Below are 24111 nucleotides of genomic sequence, written 5' to 3'. Positions count from 1 at the left end.
CCCCCTCCCCTGCACCTGAAAACACCGAAGGCTGAGAAAACTAAGGAGCTGAAATCATCTGAGAGGAGGGAATCGCATTGGCAGGCACCTGCAAGATGGCGGGCACTCCTGCATCAGCACGAGAAACTGGCTGATCGGGAGGGAGAGTGTCTCCGTTTCCCGCCAAAGCTTCCGGGCACCCGCCACACAAAGGTCCGCTGCGGAGCAACACTTACTGCAGCAGGAACATCTTTTAAGTACCTCTACCGCCATTAAAAAGTTGTGGTACCGACACACCAAAAGGTACAACAGTGCAGCAGTCATCCAGAAGACGGCGCGTTCCAAGGAGTAGCACACAGAGAGCACAGGGAATATCGCACTGCGTGGCTCCTCTTAGAAATCTCTCCCTTATTTTTTTTTTTTTTTACAGAGGCTAAAGGCAAAAGAGCTCCCCCCCCCTTTTTGTTTTTAAACTGATGAAGGCGGTTAGAGCTCTAAAACACTAGGACATGGAGTGAGGCAGGGACCCAGGATGCTGGGCACCACTAGCCAAACACCCCCACACTCAACTGGCCTACAGGAACCAAGAGTAGCCCCAACAGAAGAATCCAGGAGCTGCTGAAAAATCATCTACCACCTGCTGGAGATAGAGATATACTAAATGAAGGAGGAGCTGGCCTTCTGGTATCACTGCCTTCAGTTCATTATCTCTATCTCCACCTGCTGGTAGATGGACACAACCCACCAGTTCCTGGATTCATCTGCTGCACAGACTAGGGAAATGTATAACCACATACCGATGTCAGAAAACTACTACTTACATGCTGAAAATCAACACCACAGAGATATCTCAAGGGGGCATGACATGGGCGAGACTAAAATCTACATATATATTCTCCATTTTATAAAGGGAATACATGTGTATGGGTAAAAATTTCAACATCGCACTTTTCACCAGCAAAAAGGCACAAATAGGAAAGCCCTTGTTTTGGCCAGGGACTTACATTAGGCATTAAGGGAATCATATTTCTGCCTCCAAAACAAAACCAATTTAAAATTGCAGCCTCACTACTTGACGGCACTTATGTGCATAAGTTTGTAAAATGGGGCAGCCACAAGCTATCCATATTCCTAATGACAGATTTGCCAGCTATAATGACCGCCCCTACTCTTTCCTCCTAGACACATGCCCTTGGAGAGATATCCTCAGTACAAAAGGATACCGTATCATCTGGAGAACAGATTCTCACTGCAGGATCGTTTCCTGCTACTCTTTCCTTCCAGGTGACCTTGCAACTCCAGTACATGAGCTGCAAGACCGGAAGTAAGACCCATTACCGTGTACATAGTGGTCTCCAACATGTCTACCTCAACTCCTCCAAGTCTGCCATTCTAGTCTCTTGAGATACCATAATGTCTCCAAGGACCAGAAGTTCTTTGCACCAGGTGCACATATTCAACCTCTCGTCTACTGGTAGATAGTCATCATGTGGCACTCGATGCAAACAGTCCTTTAGGATAAGTTTAAGAATATTGTTGTCCCCATTCCCAAGCTTGGTGTGCATCTTTATTTTGGGTAGCTGAGCACTTGCAGTTCATCTAGGTTGTAAGGGGGTACAAAATGGCAGGGAGCCTAATATATATAACCTGACATTGAAGAATTTCTATTTTCAGACCCACCTTTGTTTCAAAGCTGCCCTCAGAGCTTCCTTCTGTCCAGTGGTAAAGTGAGAAACACATATATCATTCACTGCCAAGTAAAAAGAGAAAACAAAAATTTAGCAATACGTAAAGCTCAAATTCAGAGAGTAAAGATGCTGTGATGGGCTCATGGTGCCTTAATCTTTCACTATTGGGAGATAAAAATTTGTAAAAATGATAGAGAAAGAAGTGAGAGAGCATGTTAACTGCAATCCTTTTGAAAACTAACATCCAATAGAAAGGTAGGAGGCTCTTAAAGCAATATTAAAAGGACAACTCATTTCCTTTGTGAACTTCCTGAAAAAGGAAAGGGTTGAACTGGAAGAAAACCTCATAGATACCCTCATTTGGAAATGGAGAATAAAAGATAGTATTCAACCCAGGTGCTGCAGGAGGTAAATAAGTTCAGGGCTGATATCGTGATTATGCAGATTTCTCAAATAAAGCAGTCATTAATGCTCTAAACAGGAGCATTATGTGCATGTTAATAAGATGGAAACATTCATTACTGGCCAGTCCGGTTAGGCAAAAGCAGGTGCAGTCATGCATCAGCTCTTAAAGGGATGTAAAGAAGACAAATTAGAACAGCCAAGACTGCCCCTGCAATGAGGCCCTTAGCAGGTACTGACTGATATCATGAAATCAGTACGTGTCTAATGTCCAATCAATGGCTAGGTAGTTCTCCAGTTTTGCACTGAATAATTACCCTCACATAGAGGCTACAATACTGCTCATACGCTAATAAGCACATAAACTAAACTGTGAATCTTATAGGCCCATTTCATTATTCATTGCAGATGTAAAGTTTTGCCAAAGTACTGAAATTCAGGCTGGTGAAAGCAACTCCCTTGCTAGTGCACAAAAACTCCAAGGATTTGTAAAAGAAAAGTCAGGGATTAATAATATCAGAAGACTTTTTAAATCTGATATTCCTGGCAAAGAATAAAAAGTCTGGTATTGTTTTAGCCATATATACCAACAAATTACTCAGCAGGGCAAACTACACGTTTCACGTGTCAAACTTCAAACGGGAGAAAGCAGTAGGGAAAAGCATTCTACTTTTGCAATTCAACATGTCCAGTGCCTTTGACATGGTGAACCATACTATTCTACTCCAGCTCCTTGATTTATTTCCGAACCAGCGGCAATGTACTAAAATGGTTAAAAGGCTTTCTAACCTCCAGATCCTACCAAGTCAACTACAAAGTAAGTTTGTCACCTTCTTGGACAGCCGACTGTGGTGTGCCACAGGGCTCGCCTCTTTCCCCAACACTATTCAACATAATTTATTTATTTATTGCATTTGTATCCCACATTTTCCCACCTTTTTGCAGGCTCAATGTGGCTTACAATGTATCATAATTGGTATATAATAGATAGGTAGATGACAATTAGTGTTACATAAAGACCATGATTAACATAATAGAAATTTAAACAAGCAGATAAAGGAAAAAGACAGTTCTGATTATAGGTAAGGTGGAGATGTGTTAAATTTACAATTGCTGATCTTTGTAGTAAGCCTTGTTGAAGAGGTGGGTCTTCAGAGATTTGCAAAAGTTAGTTAGTTCATAAATAGTTTTCAAGTTGCGCGGCAATGCGTTCCATAACTGTGTACTCAGGTAAGAAAAGTTTGATGCATGTGTTAGTTTGTATTTTAGACCTTTACAGCTGGGGAAGTGAAGATTAAGGAATGTGCGGGATGATCTTTTAGCGTTCCTGGGTGGCAAGTCTACCAGGTCTGACATGTAGGCTGGGGCATCTCCGTGAATGATTTTATGAACTATAGAACATATCTTGAACGTGATACGTTCTTTAAGTGGAAGCCAGTGTAACTTTTCCCTTAGGGGTTTAGCACTTTCATATTTTGTCTTTCCGAATATGAGTCTGGCTGCGGTGTTCTGGGCGCTTTAAAGTTTCTTGATGATTTGCTCTTTACAGCCAGCGTAGAGTGCATTGCAGTAATCTAGGTAACTAAGCACTATTGACTGTACCAGTTTGCGAAAGATGGTCCTTGGAAAGAAAGGTCTTACTCGTTTTAATTTCCACATTGAATGAAACATCTTCTTGGTTGTATTTTTCGCATGACTTTCAAGTTTAAGATGACGATCAATGGTAACTCCAAGAATTTTCAGGGTGTCTGAGACGGGAAGGGACAAGTTTGGTGTTTTTATGGTGTTGAATTTGCTCATGTTATGTTGTGAGGTGAGTATGAGGCATTGTGTTTTTTCTGCATTAAGTTTCAACCAAAATGCATCCGCCCATGAGTGCATGATATGGAAGCTTTGGTTGATTGGCTGGTGGTCCACTGGGAATACTGTTCTAGAAAAATGTTCACTAAACTGTTAAGAAATATGTCTACTGTAGTCTAAAATAAAGTTTTCAATTATGGAGGACAATGATAAAATGTAAACTATAGATAATGACGATGTTTCTAGACTGTTGGAAAAATAAAACGGTCTTAATTTTGTATACTTCCAGTACAACAAAAGCACATATTCAATATATTCTGGAATTCGCTGCCGGAGAACGTGGTGAAGGCGGATAGCTTAGCAGAGTTTAAAAAGTGGTTAGACGGTTTCCTAAAGGACAAGTCCATAAACCACTACTAAATGGACTAGGGAAAAATCCACAATTCCAGGAATAACATGTATAGAATGTTTGTACGTTTTGGAAGCTTGCCAGGTGCCCTTGGCCTGGATTGGCTGCTGTCGTGGACAGGATGCTGGGCTCGATGGACCCTTGGTGTTTTCCCAGTGTGGCATTACTTATGTACTTAGATAATAAGGGATAAAACAAAACAAAAAAAACTGTTGTTTTTCACTAAACTTGTTTTATTAAATAGCCAAAACTGCTGCAAAGCATTTTCTACGTACAGTAAATGTTTGTATTTATCAAGGTACCACTGAATTTGGACAAAACAAAGAAAGATTTGCTACCTTCTGGTTTCCTGTTCTCTTCAGGCTTATGCAAGGGAAGTTCTTTGGAATCTGAGAGAAGCACCTTACAGAAAAAAAAAAAAAAAAAAAAAAAACACAGAAGCATTAAAATGTATCTTAGGAGGAAGGGCACAATTAAGCAAAAGTACTACTATATAAAAGCTCCTGATTTAAAAAAATATATAATAGTTTTTGATCAGAATGAACATGCCAATTTGAAAAGCAAACACAAGGTAATACATTTATTTATTAGGATTTATTTACCACCTTTTTGAAGGAATTCACTCAAAGCGGAGATCAAACATGAGCAATAGGCAACTACAGTAGTAATAATATTCAAATAACAATACAAAGTATGGCATAGTTATGACAGATTAACCACAGATCTTGCAGAAATTTTTAATTTTATTCTTTCTATATGGTAAGACAGACCATTAAAAGCCCTAAAGGAAGCTATGGAGCTACAGAGAGATTATTTAATAGTGTCATTGCAATGCATTAATGTATATTAATGGATATTAGTAGGGAAAGGTGGAAAACCAGTTATAAACTCATTGCGTCAGGAGTCTGGAGAGTATAACCTCTGAGTGTAAATTCTGCATCAAACAACCATCTCTTACTGTAAAAACATTCTTATATATATATATATATAAATATATAGATTTTTTTTTTTTTTTTTGCTTAAAGAGGGTCACACCAGTCTCTCTGCCAATACATGGACTCAAATAGGAGAGGGATTACAGACAATGGCCTTAATGATGCAGGCAAAGTGTGCTTCAGGAGCTGCATAGGCTGCAATGGGATGTGATTCTATTACTAGAGACGTAGTTGCATCAGAGAGATCAATGGCTCTTCCGACACAAAAATGATGAGATCTTGTGCACACACCATGAAAAGAGAGGGGGACAAACAGGAGCTGGCAGGATAAACAGCCCGTTGAGCTATAAGCATTTTGGTCTGTTTTCCTGAAGATGCCCATCTCACAAAACATGGCTCTATGTTGGAAACAGGAATAGACATATATATGAGATTTTGGTTTGAACGTTGCACTTTTTTGCAGTTGCCTATGCCAATTTTAGGACAGACATTGTTTAAAGAGGCACCACTTGACACCAGCTTGATATGTTTATTCTACAAGGTAAGTGACATCTAAATGTGATTCTTTTGAGTTTATTTGGAACAATTTCTACTATTGGGCAGGCAGGTAAGGTGTAGTAACGGATGTCTGATTGACTGCTGAAGGTTAGACCTTTAGAATAAGGCATAAGTACATAAGTATTGCCATGCTGGGAAAGACCAAAAGGTCCATCAAGCCCAGCATCCTGTTTCCAACAGTGGCCAACCCAGGTCACAAATACCTGGCAAGATCCCCAAAAAGTACAAAACATTTTATACTGCTTATCCCAGAAATAGTGGATTTTCCCAAAGTCAAATTTATTTATTTGTTACATTTGTATCCCACATTTTCCAACCTATTTGCAGATTCAATGTGGCTTACATAGTATTGTGAAGGCATTCGCCGTCTCTGGTAGAGAAACAAATACAAAATGATGTTATGGTCGAATAAGAATCATGTGTTACAGACACATTAGCGAAACATAGCGAGGAAGAGTTAGTTAGTGACCAATTACGAGCTTTGCTTTCGTTGTGTTGCAGGGTCCAGGCATTTATGTGGGGTCTGTTGGGTATGCCTTTTTGAACAGGTTGGTTTTTAGTAACTTCCGGAAGTTTAAGTGCTCGTATGTTGTTTTCACGACTTTTGGTAGTACGTTCCACAGTTCTGTGCTTATGTAAGAGAAGCTGGATGCATAAGTTGATTTGTATTTTAGTCCTTTGCAACTTGAGTAGTGGAGGTTTAGGCATGGTCGTGTTGATCCGATTGTGTTTCTAGTTGGTCGGTCTATGAGGTCGATCATGTATCCCGGGGCTTCGCCGTAGATGATTTTATGAACCAGGGTACAGATTTTGAAAACAATACATTCTTTGATTGGGAGCCAATGCAATTTTTCTGAGAGGTTTGGCACTTTCGAATCGTGATTTTCCAAATATGAGCCTGGCTGCCGTGTTTTGAGTGGTCTGAAGTTTCTTTATGATTTGTTCTTTGCATCCCACACAGATTCCATTGAAGTAGTCAGCATGGCTCAGTACTATTGATTGTATCAAATTGCAAAATGTTTCCCTCGGGAATAATGGTTTCACGCGTTTGAGTTTCCACATTGAGTGGACCATTTCCTTGGTTGTACATTTCACTTGGCTCTCGAGTGTAAGGTTTCAGTCGATTGTAACGCCGAGGATTTTCAGGCTCAGATAGGGAGGGTGTAATCCGGGGTGTTTATGTTTGTGAGGTTGTACATATTGTATTGGGATGAGAAGATAAGACAGTGTGTTTTTTCTGTATTGAACTTTAGTTGAAATGCATTTGCCCATGAGTTCATGATGTTCAAGCTGAGTTGGATTTCATTGGTGATTTCTGTCAGATCATGTTTGTAGGGAATATATATTGTGACATCATCTCCACAGACGAATGGGTTGAGGCCTTGGTTGGATAAGGATTTGGCTAGTGGGGTCATCATTAGATTGAACAGGATCGGTGATAATGGTGATCCTTGAGGTACTCCGTAGTCTGCTTTCCACGGTGATGATATATTTGAGTTTGATTTCACCTGGTATGTTCTGGTGGTTAGGAAGCCCTTGATCCAACTGAGTATGTTTCTACCAATCCCAAAGTAATCTAAGAGTCTTAGTAGTATATTATGGTTTACCATGTCGAATGCACTAGACATGTCGAATTGGAGGAGTAGTATGCTTTTAACTGTTGCTATTTCCTGCTTGAATTTGGCTAGAAGAATAATTAGTACTGTTTCTGTGCTGTGGAGGGGGCAAAATCCAGATTGTGATTCATGTAGTATAGAGAATTTATTTATGTAATCCGTAAGTTGTTTGGTTACCATGCTTTCCATCAGTTTGATTACCGATGGGATAGATGCTACTGGGCGGTAGTTAGTGAGTTCAGTTGTTTTTTTCTTGGAATCTTTTGATATTGGGGTGAGTAGGATATTGCCTTTTTCCTTAAGGAAGAGACCTTGTTGGAGCATGTAGTTTAGGTCGGATGTGAGGTCTGCTATGAAGCGGTCAGGGGCGGATTTTATAAGGTAACTGGGGCAGGTATCCAATTTGCAGTGAGTGTCAGAGAACCCTGTGAATCGCCTGGGAAATTGTTTCGGCGGAGAGGTGGTCGAAGTTTGACCAGGTTCGGTCCGCTGGGTATTCTCCAATGGTTGGGTCCAGACTGTTGATGACGTTTTCAATATCAGTATTGTCCTGGGGTAGTGTTTTGCGTAGATTTACAATTTTTTCATTTAAGTATTTAGCAAGTTTGTTTGCAGATGGGATGTCTGTATTGGTTGTGGTGACCAAGGTGATGTCTAGTAATTTGTTTACGAGCTGGTATATTTTCTTTGCGTCTTTGTAATCTGGCCCTATTTTAGTTTTATAATAGGACCTATTGGCCTGTCTTATTGCGTATTTGTATTTTCTTTGTAATTGTTTCCATGCGTTGAGTGTGAGCTTATCTTTAATTTTTTTCCATGCTCGTTCGAGTTTCCTGGATTGTTTTTTTTTTTTTTAGTTTTTTCAGTTCGTCGTTGAACCATGGTATCGAGTTATGCCTTCGTGAGGTTCCTGTTCGTAAGGGTGCTAGTTCGTCTAGTATGCTTTTACATCTTTTATCCCAGTCTGAGAGGTAGTAAATGGAGTCAATTTGTGCTGTCCATTCGTTGTTGTACATCTGTTGCCAGAATATATTCGAGTCTATTTGGCCTCTAGTGTTGTAGGTTGTGTGTTCTTGTGTATGGTGTGAGCCCTTCTTCCGCCAGTGAAGGGATAGGTTTAATTTATAATGATCGGTCCATGGTATTTGTCCATTTAATATAGGTTATTATTAGGTTCTGGCCTGTGGACAGTTTATGTGAGATGAGGTCAAGTGTGTGCCTTTTGATATGGGTTGCTTGCATATGTGGCCATTTGAGATACCATAATTGGAGGAATTCTTTGCATTCTTGTGCATTGGTGGAGTCAGGGTCTTCTAGGTGGAGGTTCATATCTCCTAATACTAGTATGTTGGAGCTGGCTACACAAGGGTTTGAAATGAAATCCATGAATTCTGACTGGCTTTCATTCCAATTACCTGGTGATCTGTAAAACAAGACACAGTTCAGCTGATCAAGCAGGGACTTATAACGAATTCTGGCTGAGGTAATTTCAAGTTGGGTTGTTATGGACTCGGCAGTGGTTTCGGTGGTAAAGTGGGTTTAGTGTTATGCCTCCACCTCTCTTTTCCTTCCTGGTCCAGTGAGTGATTTTATATTCTGGAGGGCATAGGTCAAGGATTTTATGGGTCCTTTTGATCATGGATCCAGGATTCATTGATGAAAATTAGACCAAGGTTTTCTGACGTGATCCAGTCTGTTACGGTTGTAGTTTTGTTTACTACGGATCTGGGGATGATTTAGCCCACTTGAATTTTTTGGTAAGGGGCTTGTGTGTTGGGTGTTGTGTGGATTTTTGCTAGTTGTCATTTCTTTGGTAGTGTGTGATTGCTGTGTCCTTTCTTTCCGTTCTGTTGATATTATCCGCATGTTGGTATTCTTCCTTTGTGTTGGTTGTTGTCAGTTTGATGAGGAGTGGAGTTTCTGATCAATCTGTGATGATTATGTAGTATGGGTATGATGTTATTTTCTAGGAGTAGGATGGTTAGTGTTAGGTGGATCAGGGATAAGGAATAGATTGCAAGAGTAAGTTAACGGTATTCATTTTGGTAACTGTTCAATTAGGCTTGCTTGTAGGTCGTGTTTGGTGGGGTGTGTGATAGTACTTAGTTTGTGGGATAATAAGGGGATTTGGTGTTATGGTCTTGTGTTTGTGCTTTTCCGGGTTGCCTTGAATTATTGAGACATATAGTGGCACCGGGTCCTGCGTTGTACTAATGAGCAGGGTGGGGGGTGGGGGAATAGCTCTGAGGTGGGGTGCTTCTTTGGTTTGATTTGACTCCTGTCAGCTAATTGCTTCTAATGTGAGGAGTCAATACAGCGGCATACCAGCACACGCATGAGGTCTCTCTTATCTGAGGTTGGTTTTTTTTTTTTTTAAGAGGATACAGTTTATTTACTCACTCTCAGTTGTTCGGGAGTGTTACCACAGGGTATTGAGACTCCATAATTCTGAGTGCTGTATCGGTGGTTAGAGGAAGGATTCTGAGGGGGGACAGCTATATTGCTGGACTAGAGAGAGGTCGAGCATTTAATAACAGTCTATGGACTTTTCCTTTAGGAAGCCATCCAAACCTTTTTTAAACTCCGCTAAGTTAACCAACTTTATCACATTTCCGGCAACAAATTCCGGAGTTTAATTACACGTTGAGTGAAGAAAACTTTTCTCCGATTCGTTTTAAATTTACTACATTGTAGCTTCATCGCATGCTCCCTAGTCCTAGTATCTTTGGAAAGAGTAAACAGACGCTTCACATCTGGACTTTGGTCCTGGGGAACTCAGGAACTGAGTTCGATTCCCACTTCAGGCACAGGCAGCTCCTTGTGACTCTGGGCAAGTCACTTAACCCTCCATTGCACCATGTAAGCCGCATTGAGCCTGCCATGAGTGGGAAAGCGCGGGGTAAAAATGTAACAAAAACAAACAAATACCCGTACAACTCCACTCATTATTTTATAGACCTCTATCATATCTCCCCTCAGCCAACTTTTCTCCAAGCTGAAGAGCCCTAGCCGCTTTGCTTTAGCTTTTCCTCATAGGTAAGTCATCCCATCATCTTTATCATTTTTGTCGCCCTTCTCTGCACCTTTTCTAATTCCATAGTATCTTTTTTGAGATGCGGCGACCAGAACTGAACACAATATTCGAGGTGTGGTCGCACCATGGAGCGATACAAAGGCATTATAACATCCTCATTTTTGTTTTCTATTCCTTTCCTAATAATAACCAACATTCTATTTGTTTTCTTAGCCGCAGCAGCACACTGAGCACAAGGTTTCAAAGTATCATCGACGACGACACCTAGATCCCTTTCTTGGTCTGTGACTCCTAACGTGGAACCTTGCATGATGTAGCTATTATTCGGGTTCCTCTTTCCCACTTGCATCACTCTGCACTTGCTCACATTAAACGTCATCTGCCATTTAGACGCCCAGTCTCCCAGTCTCGTAAGGTCCTTTTATAATTTTTCACAATCCTCTTGCAATTTAACAACTTTGAATAACTTTGTGTCATCAGCAAATTTAATTACCTCACTAGTTTCTCCCAACTCTAGGTGTCAGGCTCGCCCAGTGGAGATGTGAGCCCTTGTGCCCGATGGAGGATTCCTCACCGGGCTGTCGGTCAACCCCGAGTTCCCCCTGTGTACCCCTCCGTTCCCCAGGGGTTGAGCCCCCAGGTGCGGGAAGCAAACAGCAGAGAGAACTGAGTCCAGAACAAAGTCCACAGGGCACGGCCAAGCAATGGGCAAAAGCAGGACCAGGAGCAAACAGTGGTCCGTGCCAGGCAGCAAGCAGTAGCCGATCCAGGAACAGGCAAAGATCAATACCAGGTAGCAAACAGTAGCAAGTCCAGAATCAGACCGGGGTCAATACCAGGCAGCAAACAGTAGCAAAACTAGAAGCACTGCAACTACCCAGGAAACTGAATAGAAGGCGAAGCGTGGAAAAACTGGAGGCAGGGCTTTCAATAGGACAGGAAAGCCCAAACATGCACAGCTGTCTTCAAGATGGCTGCCCCCACCGGAGACGCCCTCAAGCCCAAATATGGGCTTCCTTCCTGAGGCTGCCCAGCTCCAAGATGGCCGACCCATTCTAAGGCGCCCACCTCTAAGATGGCCACCCTATCCTGAAGATGCCCAAATCCAAGATGGCTGCCAAATCCTCAGATGCCCATACCATGTGTAAGCAGGGAACATGACACTAGGTCATTTATAAATATGTTGAAAAGCAGCAGTCCCAGCACAGACCCCTGGGGAACCCCACTAACTACCCTTCTCCACTGAGAATACTGACCATTTAACCCTACTCTCTGTTTTCTATCTTTTAACCAGTTTTTAATCCACAATAGAACACTACCTCCTATCCCAGGGGTAGGCAACTCCGGTCCTCGAGAGCCGCAGGCAGGTCAGGTTTTCAGGATATCCACAATGAATATGCAGGAGATAGATTTGCATACCATAGAGGCAGTACTTGCAAATCTATCTCCTGCATATTCATTGTGGATATCCTGAAAACCTGACCTGCCTGCGGCTCTCGAGGTCCGGAGTTGCCTACCCCTGTCCTATCCCATGAGTCTCTAATTTCCTCTGGAGTCTTTCATGAGGTACTTTGTCAAATGCCATCTGGAAATCCAGATACACAATATCAACCGGCTCACCTTTATCCACATGTTTGTTCACCCCTTCAAAGAAATGTAGTAGATTGGTGAGGCAAGATTTCCTTTCACTAAATCCATGTTGACTTTGACTCATTAATCCATGCTTTTGAATATGCTCTGTAATTTTGTTCTTAATAATAGCCTCTACCATTTTGCCTGGCACCAACGTCAGACTCACCGGTCTATAATTTCCCGGATCTCTTCTGGAACCTTTTTTTTTTTTTTTTTTTAATCGGTGTTACACTGGCCACCCTCCGTACTTCCGGTACCATGCTCGATTTTAAGGATAAATTACATATTACTAACAATAGCTCCGCAAGCTCATTTTTCAGTTCTATCAGTACTGTGGCATGAATACCATCCGGTCCAGGAGATCTGCTACTCTTCAGTTTGTAGAACTGCCCCATTACATGCTCCAGGTTTACAGAGAATTCATTAAGTTTCTCTGACTCGTCAGCTTCGAATACCATTTCCGGCACCAGTATCCCACCCAAATCTTCCTTGGTGAAGACCGAAGCAAAGAATTCATTTAATCTCTCCACTACGGCTTTGTCTTCCTTGATCACTCCTTTTACTTCTCGGTCATCTAGCGGTCCAACCGATTCTTTTGCCGGCTTCCTAATTTTTATATACCTAAAAAAACATTTTTACTATGTGTTTTTGCCTCCAACGCAATCTTTTTTTAAAAGTCCCTCTTAGCCTTCCTTATCAGTGCTTTGCATTTGACTTGACATTCCTTAAGCTGTTTCTTATTGTTTTCAGTCGGTTCCTTGTTCCATTTTCTGAAGGATTTTCTTTTAGCTCTAATAGCTTACTTCACCTCACTTTTTAAGCACGCCGGCTGTCGTTTGGTCTTCTGTCCTCCTTTTTTATTACGCAGAATATATTTTTTCACCGTTCTTCTTATTTTATCAGACTCCTTTTTTTTTTTAAACTTAAACACTAACATATTTGATTTCCTATGTATACTTACTTCAATGCTAATATCAAATCTAATCATATTATGACCACTGTTATCAAGTGGCCCCAGCACCATTACCTCCCGCATCAGATCATGCGCTCCACTAAAGACTAGTTCCAGAATTTTTCCTTCTCTCGTTGGCTCCTGTACCAGCTGCTCCATAAAGCTGTCCTTGATTTCATCAAGGAATTTTACCTCCCTAGCGTACCCCAATGTTACATTTACCCAGTCAATATCAAGGTAATTGAAATCACCCATTATTATTGTGTTGCCCAGTTTGTTTGCATCCCTAATTTCCTTTAACATTTCTGCATCCGTCTGTTTATCCTGGCCAGGCAGACGGTAGTACACTCCTATCACTATCCTTGTCCTCTTTACCCATGGAATTTCAATCCACAGTGATTCCAAAAAGTGTTTTGTTTCCTTCAGAATTTTCAATCTGTTTGATTCAAGGCTCTCGTTAATATACAATGCTACCCCTCCACCAATTCGATCCACCCTATCACTACGATATAATTTGTACCCCGGTATGACAGTGTCCCACTGGTTATCCTCCTTCCACCAGGTCTCAGAGATGACTATTGTATCTAATTTTCCATTTAGTGCAATATATTCTAACTCTCCCATCTTATTTCTTAGGCTCCTGGCACTCGCATATACACATTTAAAAGTATGTTTGTTGTTCCTATTTACATCATGCTTAGCACTTGACAGTATTAATTTGCAATCTTTTATCTGATTTTTATTTAAGGACACCTGATCTACAACGGTCTCTTTTGCAACCTCATTATCAGGATACCCTATCTTCCCTGTTTTGGCGATATCTTTGGAAGATACCTTATCCCGAACCATGCGCTTTTGAGCTACTGTCGGCCTTCTCCCCGTTTCTAGTTTAAAAGCTGCTCTATCTCCTTTTTAATTGCCGATGCCAGCAGCCTGGTCCCATCCTGGTTAAGGTGAAGCTCATCTCCTGGTTAAGGTGAAGCCCATCCTTTCGGAACAGGCTCCCCCTTCCCCAGAATGTTGCCCAGTTCCTAACAAATCTAAAACCCTCCTCCCTGCACCATCGTCTCATCCACGCATTGAGACTTCAAGTAAGCCTAACGTCAGTTAACGGAGACTGTATACTGTACGTATAATAAACAGTACTGTACATATGTTTACCAGATGTCAAGCTTCTTTGGGTCACAAAGGTTAAGTGCACGTATTTCTTTGGTCACAGACCCTTGCACTTAAGCGGACTGCACTGTATTTTAATACATATACTTATGTTATATCTTTCTTTAGGATATGGATATAATTTCTGTCATCTGTGTGCCAGTTTTGGTAATGTATTGGTGATGATTTGATGTCTATTTTTACCTTATTATATTTTTTAAATTATTTTATGACTTTTCATTTTTGTGTATTCATTTTTGTTTTATGAATGCTTGCAGATCCCGACAAAGGCTTGTATGCAGAGCGGAGGAGTGGCCTAGTGGTTAGGGTGGTGGACTTTGGTCCTGGGGAACTGAGTTCGATTCCCACTTCAGGCACAGGCAGCTCCTTGCGACTCTGGGCAAGTCACTTAACCCTCCATTGCCCCATGTAAGCTGCACTGAGCCTGCCAAGAGTGGGAAAGCGCGGGGTACAAATGTAAGAAAAAAAATAAATAAATTGGCAGAGTAGGCTCAATTCCCAATAAACCAACTTGTGCTTACACTTGAATCTTCTCCTTTTCTGGAATGCCTCTGCTTTCTTTTGCTGCTCTATGAATAGACAGCAGAGTGGGCTGTTCCCTAGTTTTCCATATTGAATAGGAGGAAGGCAGAACCTAGCATTCCTTGGCTTGAGGGAGCATAAGCCAAGGGGCCAGCAGAACCTTTTTTTTTTTTCCAAACCTAATCTTTTTCTCTCTTTTCCTGTTTGAGCAATTTTAAATTCAGAGTAAGCTAAGATTGTGTGCAGGTTTCTTATCAAACAGAAGCAAACAGAGAGAGGGATGGGACTGTAGAGACAGAGACAGAAAAAGTTTCCAATGGAACATTTTGTAACTGATTTCCTATGAGACACACTGGAAGGGGAACTGAATAAGAATGTATGTATTCTTTTATGTAAGAGATAATTTTATAATATATAATCATTTGTGTTTATTTGCAGTAATAATAAGTAGAGGAGTGTGGTAGCCGTGTTAGTCCACTCTTAAGGTTATCAATAGAAATCTTATTCTTACCAATCCTATATTAAAAAATTCTGAGATAATATGACGACAATGCAAATTTATTATTATTACTGTTATCAATAGAAATCAAACAAAATAAAACATGGAAAAGAAAATAAGATGATACCTTTTTTATTGGACATAACTTATAAATACAGTATTTATAAATACTACAGGAAACTAACTGAGGACCCCACACAGGATTACACAAAACAGCTGAAAGACCTTATCAAAACATTTCCTACACAAGCGCAACCTCACCTGAAGAAACTCGTACCAAACCAGCCTTCTGTGGGCACATTCTACATGCTACCCAAGATCCACAAACCGGGAAACCCTGGCAGACCAATCATATCAGGTATTGGCACACTCACAGAAGAAATATCTGGATTCATAGAGGGAATTCTGAAACCTCTCATACACAAAAGTAACAGCTTCATACAAGACACCACAGACTTTCTGAATAAATTGAAAAATATCAAGCAACTACCACCTAACACCCTTCTGGTCACGATGGATGTAGAATCACAATACAGCAACATTCCACATGCGGATGGCATAGCTGCATGTGGAAGACTCCTAAAAAAATCCACACTAAACCATCAATACTCACCAGAAACTATTACAAAATTAATCAAATTCATTTTAACTCACAACTACTTCCGCTTTAACAATGATGTCTATCTACAGATAATGGGCACTGCGATGGGCACCAGGACAGCACCCCAATATGCCAACCTTTTTATGGCTGAGCTGGAAGAGACATTTCTGAATACACACCAGACCAAACCTCTAAAATACTACCGGTACATCGATGACATTTTTATGATTTGGACGGAGGGTGAAGAAACTCTGAAACAATTTTATTCTTCCTTCAATACATACCATCCTACAATCAGATTCAAAATTGACTACTCCCCAGAAAAAGTCAATTTTTTGGACACCACGGTCTCAATCAGTGATAGCTGTATACAAACATCTATATACAAGAAACCCACAGACAGATGCAGCTACCTCCTCAACTCCAGCTTCCATCCTTCACATACAAAAAGATCCATCATTTACAGCCAAGCCACAAGATACCACCGTATCTGCTCTGACCCAGGGGACAGAGACAGACACCTTAAAAGCCTGACTGCATCCTTCAAACAGAAAGGCTACAACCCCAAAATAATCTCCAAGAATATTGCCTCCTCCCTCAAAACACCCAGGGAGAATCTGCTATAGTACAAGGAGAAAAAAAAGCCACAGACAGAATCCCCCTTGTAGTGACATACAATCCAGAGCTGGAAAAACTGAGGAAAATCATAAGAGATCTACAACCTATACTTCAGGAGGATAAATTACTGAAAAAGATATTCCCATCCCCACCAGTACTGGCCTTCCGACAGCCACCCAACTTAAAACACAAGCTAATCAGAAGTAAACTTCCATCACAGACTGAAAAGGAACAGAAGGGCACACTTCCCTGTAATTTATCCAGTTGCAAACTATGCCAAAACATTTCACAGGACCCCACAGTCATCCACAAAGGAAAGATATTCAACATAAAGGAATCTTTCACTTGCTCATCTTCCAATGTGGTATATATCATTCAGTGTAAAAAATGTAACGAAGGAAGCTATATTGGAGAAACAGACCAGATGCTTAAGACAAGATTCAATTTACATAGACATCACATGAACAATACTGGTGCCAGTAGGGCTCCCACTCCTGTTGGTCAGCATTTTACAGGGCCAGGACACTGTACCAGTGACTTCACAGTGAGAATCCTGAAAGGTAACTTTAAAACCATACAAGAACGTAAGACCTTTGAAGTCAGAATGATTGAATATGTTAACACCCAACAGAAAGGACTTAACAAGGATCTGGGGTTCCTAGCCCATTATAAACCATAAAGCTGTATTTCTCTGTTGATCACCCCACCCCTCACCTATCCACACCCATCCTGTTAGAATATCAATGATATGCTTTGATGTCCCCAAGCATTCCTCCTACCCATCCCCATCCTCCCACCCTGTCAGACTGTCATAGTAATGCTTGACTGTTTTCACTTATATACACTGTCAGCTAGCACATTGCTTATTTCCGATCTGACGAAGAAGGGCAACCTTCGAAAGCTAATCAAGAAATGTATTAAGTTATATCCAATAAAAAAGGTATCATCTTATGTTCTTTTCCATGTTTTATTTTGTTTGATTTCTATTGATAACAGTAATAATAATAAATTTGCATTGTCATTATATTATCTCAGAATTTTGTAATATAGGATTGGTAAGAATTTGTTATACAATAAATCGTCATAGCCAGAAATAGCAGAACAGCATCTCGCTTGCTGAGGAAATTCTCCCCCTCCAACTTGGGCACTGATTTACCGTAACAAAAGGATTAAAGATAATGGGGATGTTAGGGAGTATTAGCTAGGGGGCTGTCACCATAAGATTATGCTTGTTGAAAACAATGCTCTTTTCTATATTACCTCCCCACAGCTTACGCTGCCTATAATTTTACGGGAATTGCAAGATTATGGCCATGTTGCTGTTTTTTAAGTGAATTTTGACACATTTAAATTATTGGGTGTAACTACTGAAGGGGAAGAAGAAGAGCTATTACTACAATCCTTTCCCTTCAAATGGGTGTAAGAGGGGATTTGTAATTTAGGGGTGCAGATCCTGAGACGACTGTCTTAGTGCGAAATTAGCCCCTAGTAGCATCTTTGGAACAGGCCCATTTTCTGGATTTTCCTTTGACATATCTGCTTTGGATTACTACTGGAATGTAGCTTCTATATACTCGAATTACTAACCCTTTTATAAGGCATTTACTGCGGTTCTGGATAAAGATTTGTAGGTGTTATGGGAGGATAGAGAGTCTGTACGTTGGCCCCATTACATTATGAACCAGTGTTTGAGGTAGGGAGGGGAAGTGAAATTTTTTTGAGATGGGACTGTGAGAGATTGGTACACTTTCGACAGCTGCTGGATATGGGGGAAATTTATTTATATGCAGATTTAAGAGAAATGTATTACTTGAAGGAATTATCTCTATATAATAATAAGTCAATCTGCCTCCCTGGATGGCTGGCTGGCTGGCTGGGTTCGTAGTAGCATGCAAATGAGCTTACGTCAGCTCGCCGCCAGCGTTCCATTCCCTCTCAGTGTCCCGCCTTCGCAGAAAGATGAAATGTCGCGAGAGGAGGGCGGGACACAGAGGGAAGGAAAGGGAAGGCTGGAGTCGACATGAGCTGAGCCTGCCGCCGCTGCAACCTGAGGGAAGGAAAGGGAAGGCTGGAGGCGAAGGAAAGGGAAGGCTGGAGGTGACGCGAGCCGAGCCTGCTGCCGTTGTGACCTGAGGGAAGGCTGGAGGCGACGCAAGCCGAGCCTGCCGCTGCAACCTGAGGTAAAAGGAAAGTTTTAAAGGCAGGGTGGTAGGAAGGAAAAGAGGCCTGTTGTGGGTGACAAGGGCGGGCAAGTGAGGGCTGGGGTTGAACTCTACCTTGGGTGCTTAAAAGGGGGGCGGGTGGGGCGAGCCACTAGACATGGATGGGATGGGAGAGGAGAAATCGCTTAGACGAGAGTCACTGGACATGGATTGGATGGGAGGGGAGAATCGCTGGACATGGAGAAGAGAGCAGGGGAGAGAGGAGAAATCATTTAGACGATAGCCTTCCTGTTTTCTTATATTTATAGGTCAAGCACTTTACTTCTCAAAATTGGTTGCGAGTAGACCCTGAAGATAGAGCACATCTTGAAAATTTGTGAATAGCTTTGGGTAAATTAAAGGGCCCTATATCGATTTTAGATACATTTTTCACTGGGAGAAGGTTTCAGAAGTACAAATTTATGTTATATTATCAAAGAGATTTGGTGAAGAATTTAATATGAGCATTTGGTAAAGGGTGTTTCATTAAGTTAAAAAGCTCCTTTATGTGTATTGATCAAAGAAAATGAAAAACAAAATAGTTACACAGTGGTATTATATACCAGATTGAAAGCGATGTTTCCAGCAACTGCCACTGATGTTTGCTGGAGGTGTCAGGCAGGTCGGGGGACCTTTTTTCATATACGTGGACTTGTGACCATTTCCAACCATTCTGGAGGGACAAAGCTGATATTGGATTGGAGGTTCTGGGTACCCCTTTCCCTTGTGAACCTACATTTCAAAGCTAATTCTCTGACAGCTCTCCAGTCCTCTGTGATCTCTACAGTAACCATGCAGGCCAGTCACAGTACTTTGGTATATAAGTGGAAAATACAGCGTGTCTGATAATCAGTGTCATACCACAACCAAGGTACAGTAGTTATAGCTCAGCCAATTCACAGTTCTCAAGACAATTACAGGGAAATTACTTGCAGAATTTCAAAATGAACTACTTAAAAAGGCAACATTCTGAATAGATCTAGGGAGAGAACTGATTATTTGTGATATGGATTTATTAAAATATTGTGCAGTATCTGGTGGTTATACTTTTCATGTGTTAATGCAGCTGGCTAATTGACATTTTATTACGTTTGTCACATAACCCTAATGAACAACGTTTAAAAAAAAGAAGACAATGAGGTCTGAGCTGCCCAACCGTAATTTTACCTTCTGTGATAATGTCATATCCATACTGTGCTCCGAGAAAGAGAATTGTTCGAAATCTCTTTTGCAAACATTTAAAATATCTACAAACAAAGAAAAGATAATTACTATAATACCATATTCAGTGAACACAGCACTCCGTATAAAGAGAGGAATGTTTCTATTAAAGCATACCCATGTCTAGCAAAAGCCAAGCTATCAGACTGTTTTATTTATTATTTGAGATTTTGATATTTTTATGGCCGTTTTAACTTTCAGATTTGAACAAGGTATATAGTTTTATGATTCTCTTCCATGGAAATAGCTTGTATTACTGTTGAGATTGCAACATATTTTCATTATACTTGTATGCTCATGTTGAACATTTTAATGCAATAATACAGATATAGCAGCAGAGGGTTGTATGGTATGGATGCAGGGGGAAAAACGTTGACTTTCTGCAATCACTTCCAATCCTATTGACTAAAACACGTGGAGGTGTATTTTCAAAGCATTTTGACTTACAAAATTTCATAGGTTACGAGGCATACTTTCAAAGCACTTAAGCCTTCCAAAGTTCCACAGAAACCTATGGAACTTTGGAAGGCTAAGTGCTTTGAAAATACGCCTCTATGGGGCTCATTTTCAAATAGCTTAGACTTAGTTTAAGTGCTTTGAAAATACGCCTCTATGTAACTTTGAAAGTCTAAGTGCTTTGAAAATGAGCCCTACAGTACCCTATGAAACTTTGTAAGTCTTTGAAAATGAACCCCAAAGTCATACATTTCGCTAGCATTACAGAAAACTTATGTTACTACTATTGCTACTACTAAATAAAACATTTATACAGCACTACAACCAGAACTGTGGAGTCAGAACACCAAACATTCGACTCCAACTCCAAATTTTCTACTGTCCAACTCTTTGCTCCTACTATGTATAGTACACCTAAGAGAAATTTAATTACAAAAATAGATAATATTTCTTTATGTACAAAACTAAGACTATAAATATATTTACTTGAAGTTTGAACAAAGAACCTAAACAAAATATATCCATAATGACAAATTTACCATATATTATGTTGTAAATTTTATTTTTATGCTCACCCCACCTCAGTCTAATATTGCTCTCCCCATCCCGCTACATCCAGGTCTAACATTGCTTCTCCTCCATCCTTTCCTCCTATTATCCAGTACCACTCTCTCTCCCCCCTCCCATATGCAGTACAGCATCTCTTCCTCCCCTCCCTCTGCCACCCCCAGTTCAGCATCTCAATCCCCCCCCCCCCTCAATCTACCTTCTAACTTGCATCACTGTGCTGCCAACTAGGCAGCCTACGACAGGCTCTGAAGCTCTCCCTCTGACTCATCCCACCCCCCTCTAACTTAACTTGCTGTTTCCACATTGGTGGCACGGGTCAGCAGGCGACCTAGGTGTATCACTGCATTGCTATTGCTCTTTAGAACACAAGTATGAAGATACAAAAGGGCAGGGGTTTCAGATGCCAAACTGTAGTCTGGCAGAGGGAGGGAAGTTGGATCTTGCTACTGACTGGGGTGGGGGGATAAACTTTATGAGTTGATATGGAGAATGACCTATACATAAGACAACCCTGGGGGTTTTTTTAAAGCATTTTGGAGTCAACATTTCTTGACTTATACATGATTATATATACTAAAGGTACATAAAAGTCATCAACAGCTAGAACAAATCTCATAATTAGTAAGGATCAACAGTTAAATCAAATCACTTCCTTGACTGTTATCTTACACTTACATACCACCTTTCTTAAAGCAAAGTTTAACACAAAGCAGTTTACAGCAGACAGTACAATAACCAAATATGTCATAATAATGGATACATCAATAACTTGTAAATCTGTTCCTGCTATTAGGGGTGTGCATTTGTGAGCCCACATTTGTGCCCCAAAGATCAGAAGCCCCGCACTGTTCCAAACAGAACACTAAAATTAGTGCCAGAACAGCGCGGGGCAATAATGCACCCATGATCAGAGCTAATAGTATGCAAATTTAGGCATGCTATTAGCTCTGATCATAGGGGGAAAGTGCTGGAGGATTGTGACTGAGATGCACTCGGGCACAATCCTCACGAGGTCTGGGCTATCAAAAACCCGGACCTGTCAAATGCAGGAGAAAGAGGTCCACTGGAACCCCAGACCCCCGCCATCACTCAGCCCTGGTGGCCTAGTGCCCCCCAAGCCCCTACCAGTGACATGGGGGCTGGCGGTCCAGCAGATCTCCAGTCCCTCCAACACTCCCCCCGAGACAAGGGAATTTTTCCCTTATATGATAGGGAAGGCCCACCCAGTACATCCCAGGATACACTGGGCAGGGCGCTGCCATTTTGAAAGCAGCACTGGAAGAGGAGGGAGTGTGCTACTTCCTCCTCAATCACAGAGGTATGGGCAGGGTACCTAACTAACAAGGTTTGGGCTAGATTTACTAAACAGCATTATCATCCTATCACACAGTAATATTTATTAACACCAGTTATGTAAGGCAGGTTCCATTTTATGCAATGGGACCTAATTACTAATAACACACATTAATGCTATTAGTACATATTAAGACAGAAGTGCACTTTAGTACATCTAGCCCTTCATAAGGAGATTTTTTTCCATATATTCAATGCAAAATAATCTATGATTGTTAAACATGCGAGTCATTTTTTTGGCAGGGGATTATATTATAAAATCGACTTTAACAATTTCATATTTGCTCATAGTAAATATTTGTTAAAGCAAGCTTTTATTTTCTTCTGTTGAGGAGCCTGCATTAGCTCCCAATGGAGGCCGGCTGCCAATTCAAATTATGTACTTTAGTACACAGAATAATCATTCTGCCCCTGAATATTTGGTTAGTTCGTAAACGTTAGGAACAACAAATCATCCTCTTAGGTCAAAGGATAATGGTCTGTTACATTTCCCTACTCTTAAAAAAGTAAAGTACAAATCATCCATGCAGCAGGATTTGCTTATAGCTTTGCTTGGTGTTGGAACTCTCTTCCTTTTGTACTGAGATTGACTTCAGGTAAGGTTACGTGGAGTTGAAGACCCATCTCTTTTCCTTGTACTTATCTGAAGATACTTAAATTTTGGTAAATGGGATATTTTATTTTTTTAGGGGTTTTTAATTTAATGTATGTTCTGGATAATGTTCTTTCCTAGGGTTGGCCTAGCTTTTTACATATTGTAATCTGCACTGATTCAAAATCTGGTATGTAGTGTCATATAAACTGTAATAATTTAGCTTGCCAAGCTAGTGATTTATAAGTTTCTAGTAGTATTATGTTGGTTGCTTTTTACAATGTTATGTACAAGCAAGGTTCAGATTTGTTTTATTGTGATGCACTACAGTAACTGTGCATTTATCGGGTTATTTTATATAGATATACATAATATGTTTTGTTATAGGTACCGCTCTAATGATCAATTATTGTAAAAAGTAGAATATAACGTGCAAGTAATAAAAATCACTCACTAGAAATCCACTCTAACAAAAATAACCAACATGTATACCAAAGGATGGGAAAAGCCTGAAAGAGCTCAAAATCTAAGCATATTCACAGAGCTGCAAATATCTAAAGGATCTTTTACTCTTTCATCATCGGCAACAAAAACTTCCAATTGTTTTATATAGGTGCTTCAAAATCCCCACATAGAGTGAATTTCTAGTGAGTGTTTTTGCACATTTAGTATTGCTTTAGTGGATACTAATAAAAATCACAGATTAAAGTGGTGTTTTAGGACCAGGACCAGTTTTGCACATCTTATTCGCAGGGCAGTAGAAAGAGCGACTACTGCAAGCCGCAAAACGAAGTGGATAACCGAACGGGTGCAGGAGGACAAGGAAGAAATGCAATACAACAGAGTTACAGAAGAGCTGTTCTCAGAGAAATAACTGTAACAACTATCCCTCCTAAGGCAAAACATAACGAATGCGACTATCTACCGCCTTTACCGTTCCAGTCAAAGCCAAAAACATGTTGGTTGGTTGAACCGACCTCGGGAGCTCCCTTAATGCTGCCAGCCTGCTACTGCTATTGTGACTTACGTTACCTCTTCTACTCTCTCTCCTCCTCCTCCCTAGTCCCCCGGCAACGGCTACTGCAACTTCAGGATTGGAGACTGGAGTCGCAAATACAACAACCACCAACCGAACGTCCACTGGGCTGGCCAGCGTCGGGTCACTAAAGCGTGAACTCAACGTGAAATGCGCGCTGACGTCACACACCAACCCTTCTTATTGTTGATTAAGTAGGCTAACCTCTTTGATACTTTCTTCTTCAAGGGGCGTGTGGTAGGCGTGTTAGTCCACTGTTAA

General features: G+C 40.9%; 1 protein-coding gene across 1 annotated transcript in view; it reads right to left on the bottom strand.

The window, feature by feature from the left end:
- KIAA0586 (KIAA0586 ortholog) overlaps positions 1–23819 on the bottom strand; it is a 311131-nt gene extending 287312 nt beyond the window's left edge. The window contains exons 1-4 of the mRNA XM_030214301.1: positions 23749–23819; positions 19790–19869; positions 4617–4680; positions 1660–1729 (exon numbers count right to left, since the gene is read on the bottom strand). Of these exons, the coding sequence (XP_030070161.1) occupies positions 1660–1729; positions 4617–4680; positions 19790–19813 (158 nt within the window). The 5' untranslated portion in view covers positions 19814–19869; positions 23749–23819. The remainder of the gene's footprint in view (positions 1–1659; positions 1730–4616; positions 4681–19789; positions 19870–23748) is intronic.
- Positions 23820–24111: the final 292 nt, after the last annotated feature.

Source organism: Microcaecilia unicolor, chromosome 9, assembly GCF_901765095.1.
Source record: "Microcaecilia unicolor chromosome 9, aMicUni1.1, whole genome shotgun sequence".
Classification (NCBI taxonomy): Eukaryota; Metazoa; Chordata; class Amphibia; order Gymnophiona; family Siphonopidae; genus Microcaecilia; species Microcaecilia unicolor.
The sequence above is the reverse complement of the archived record's forward strand: the minus strand, read 5'-3'. Positions and strand labels throughout refer to the sequence as shown.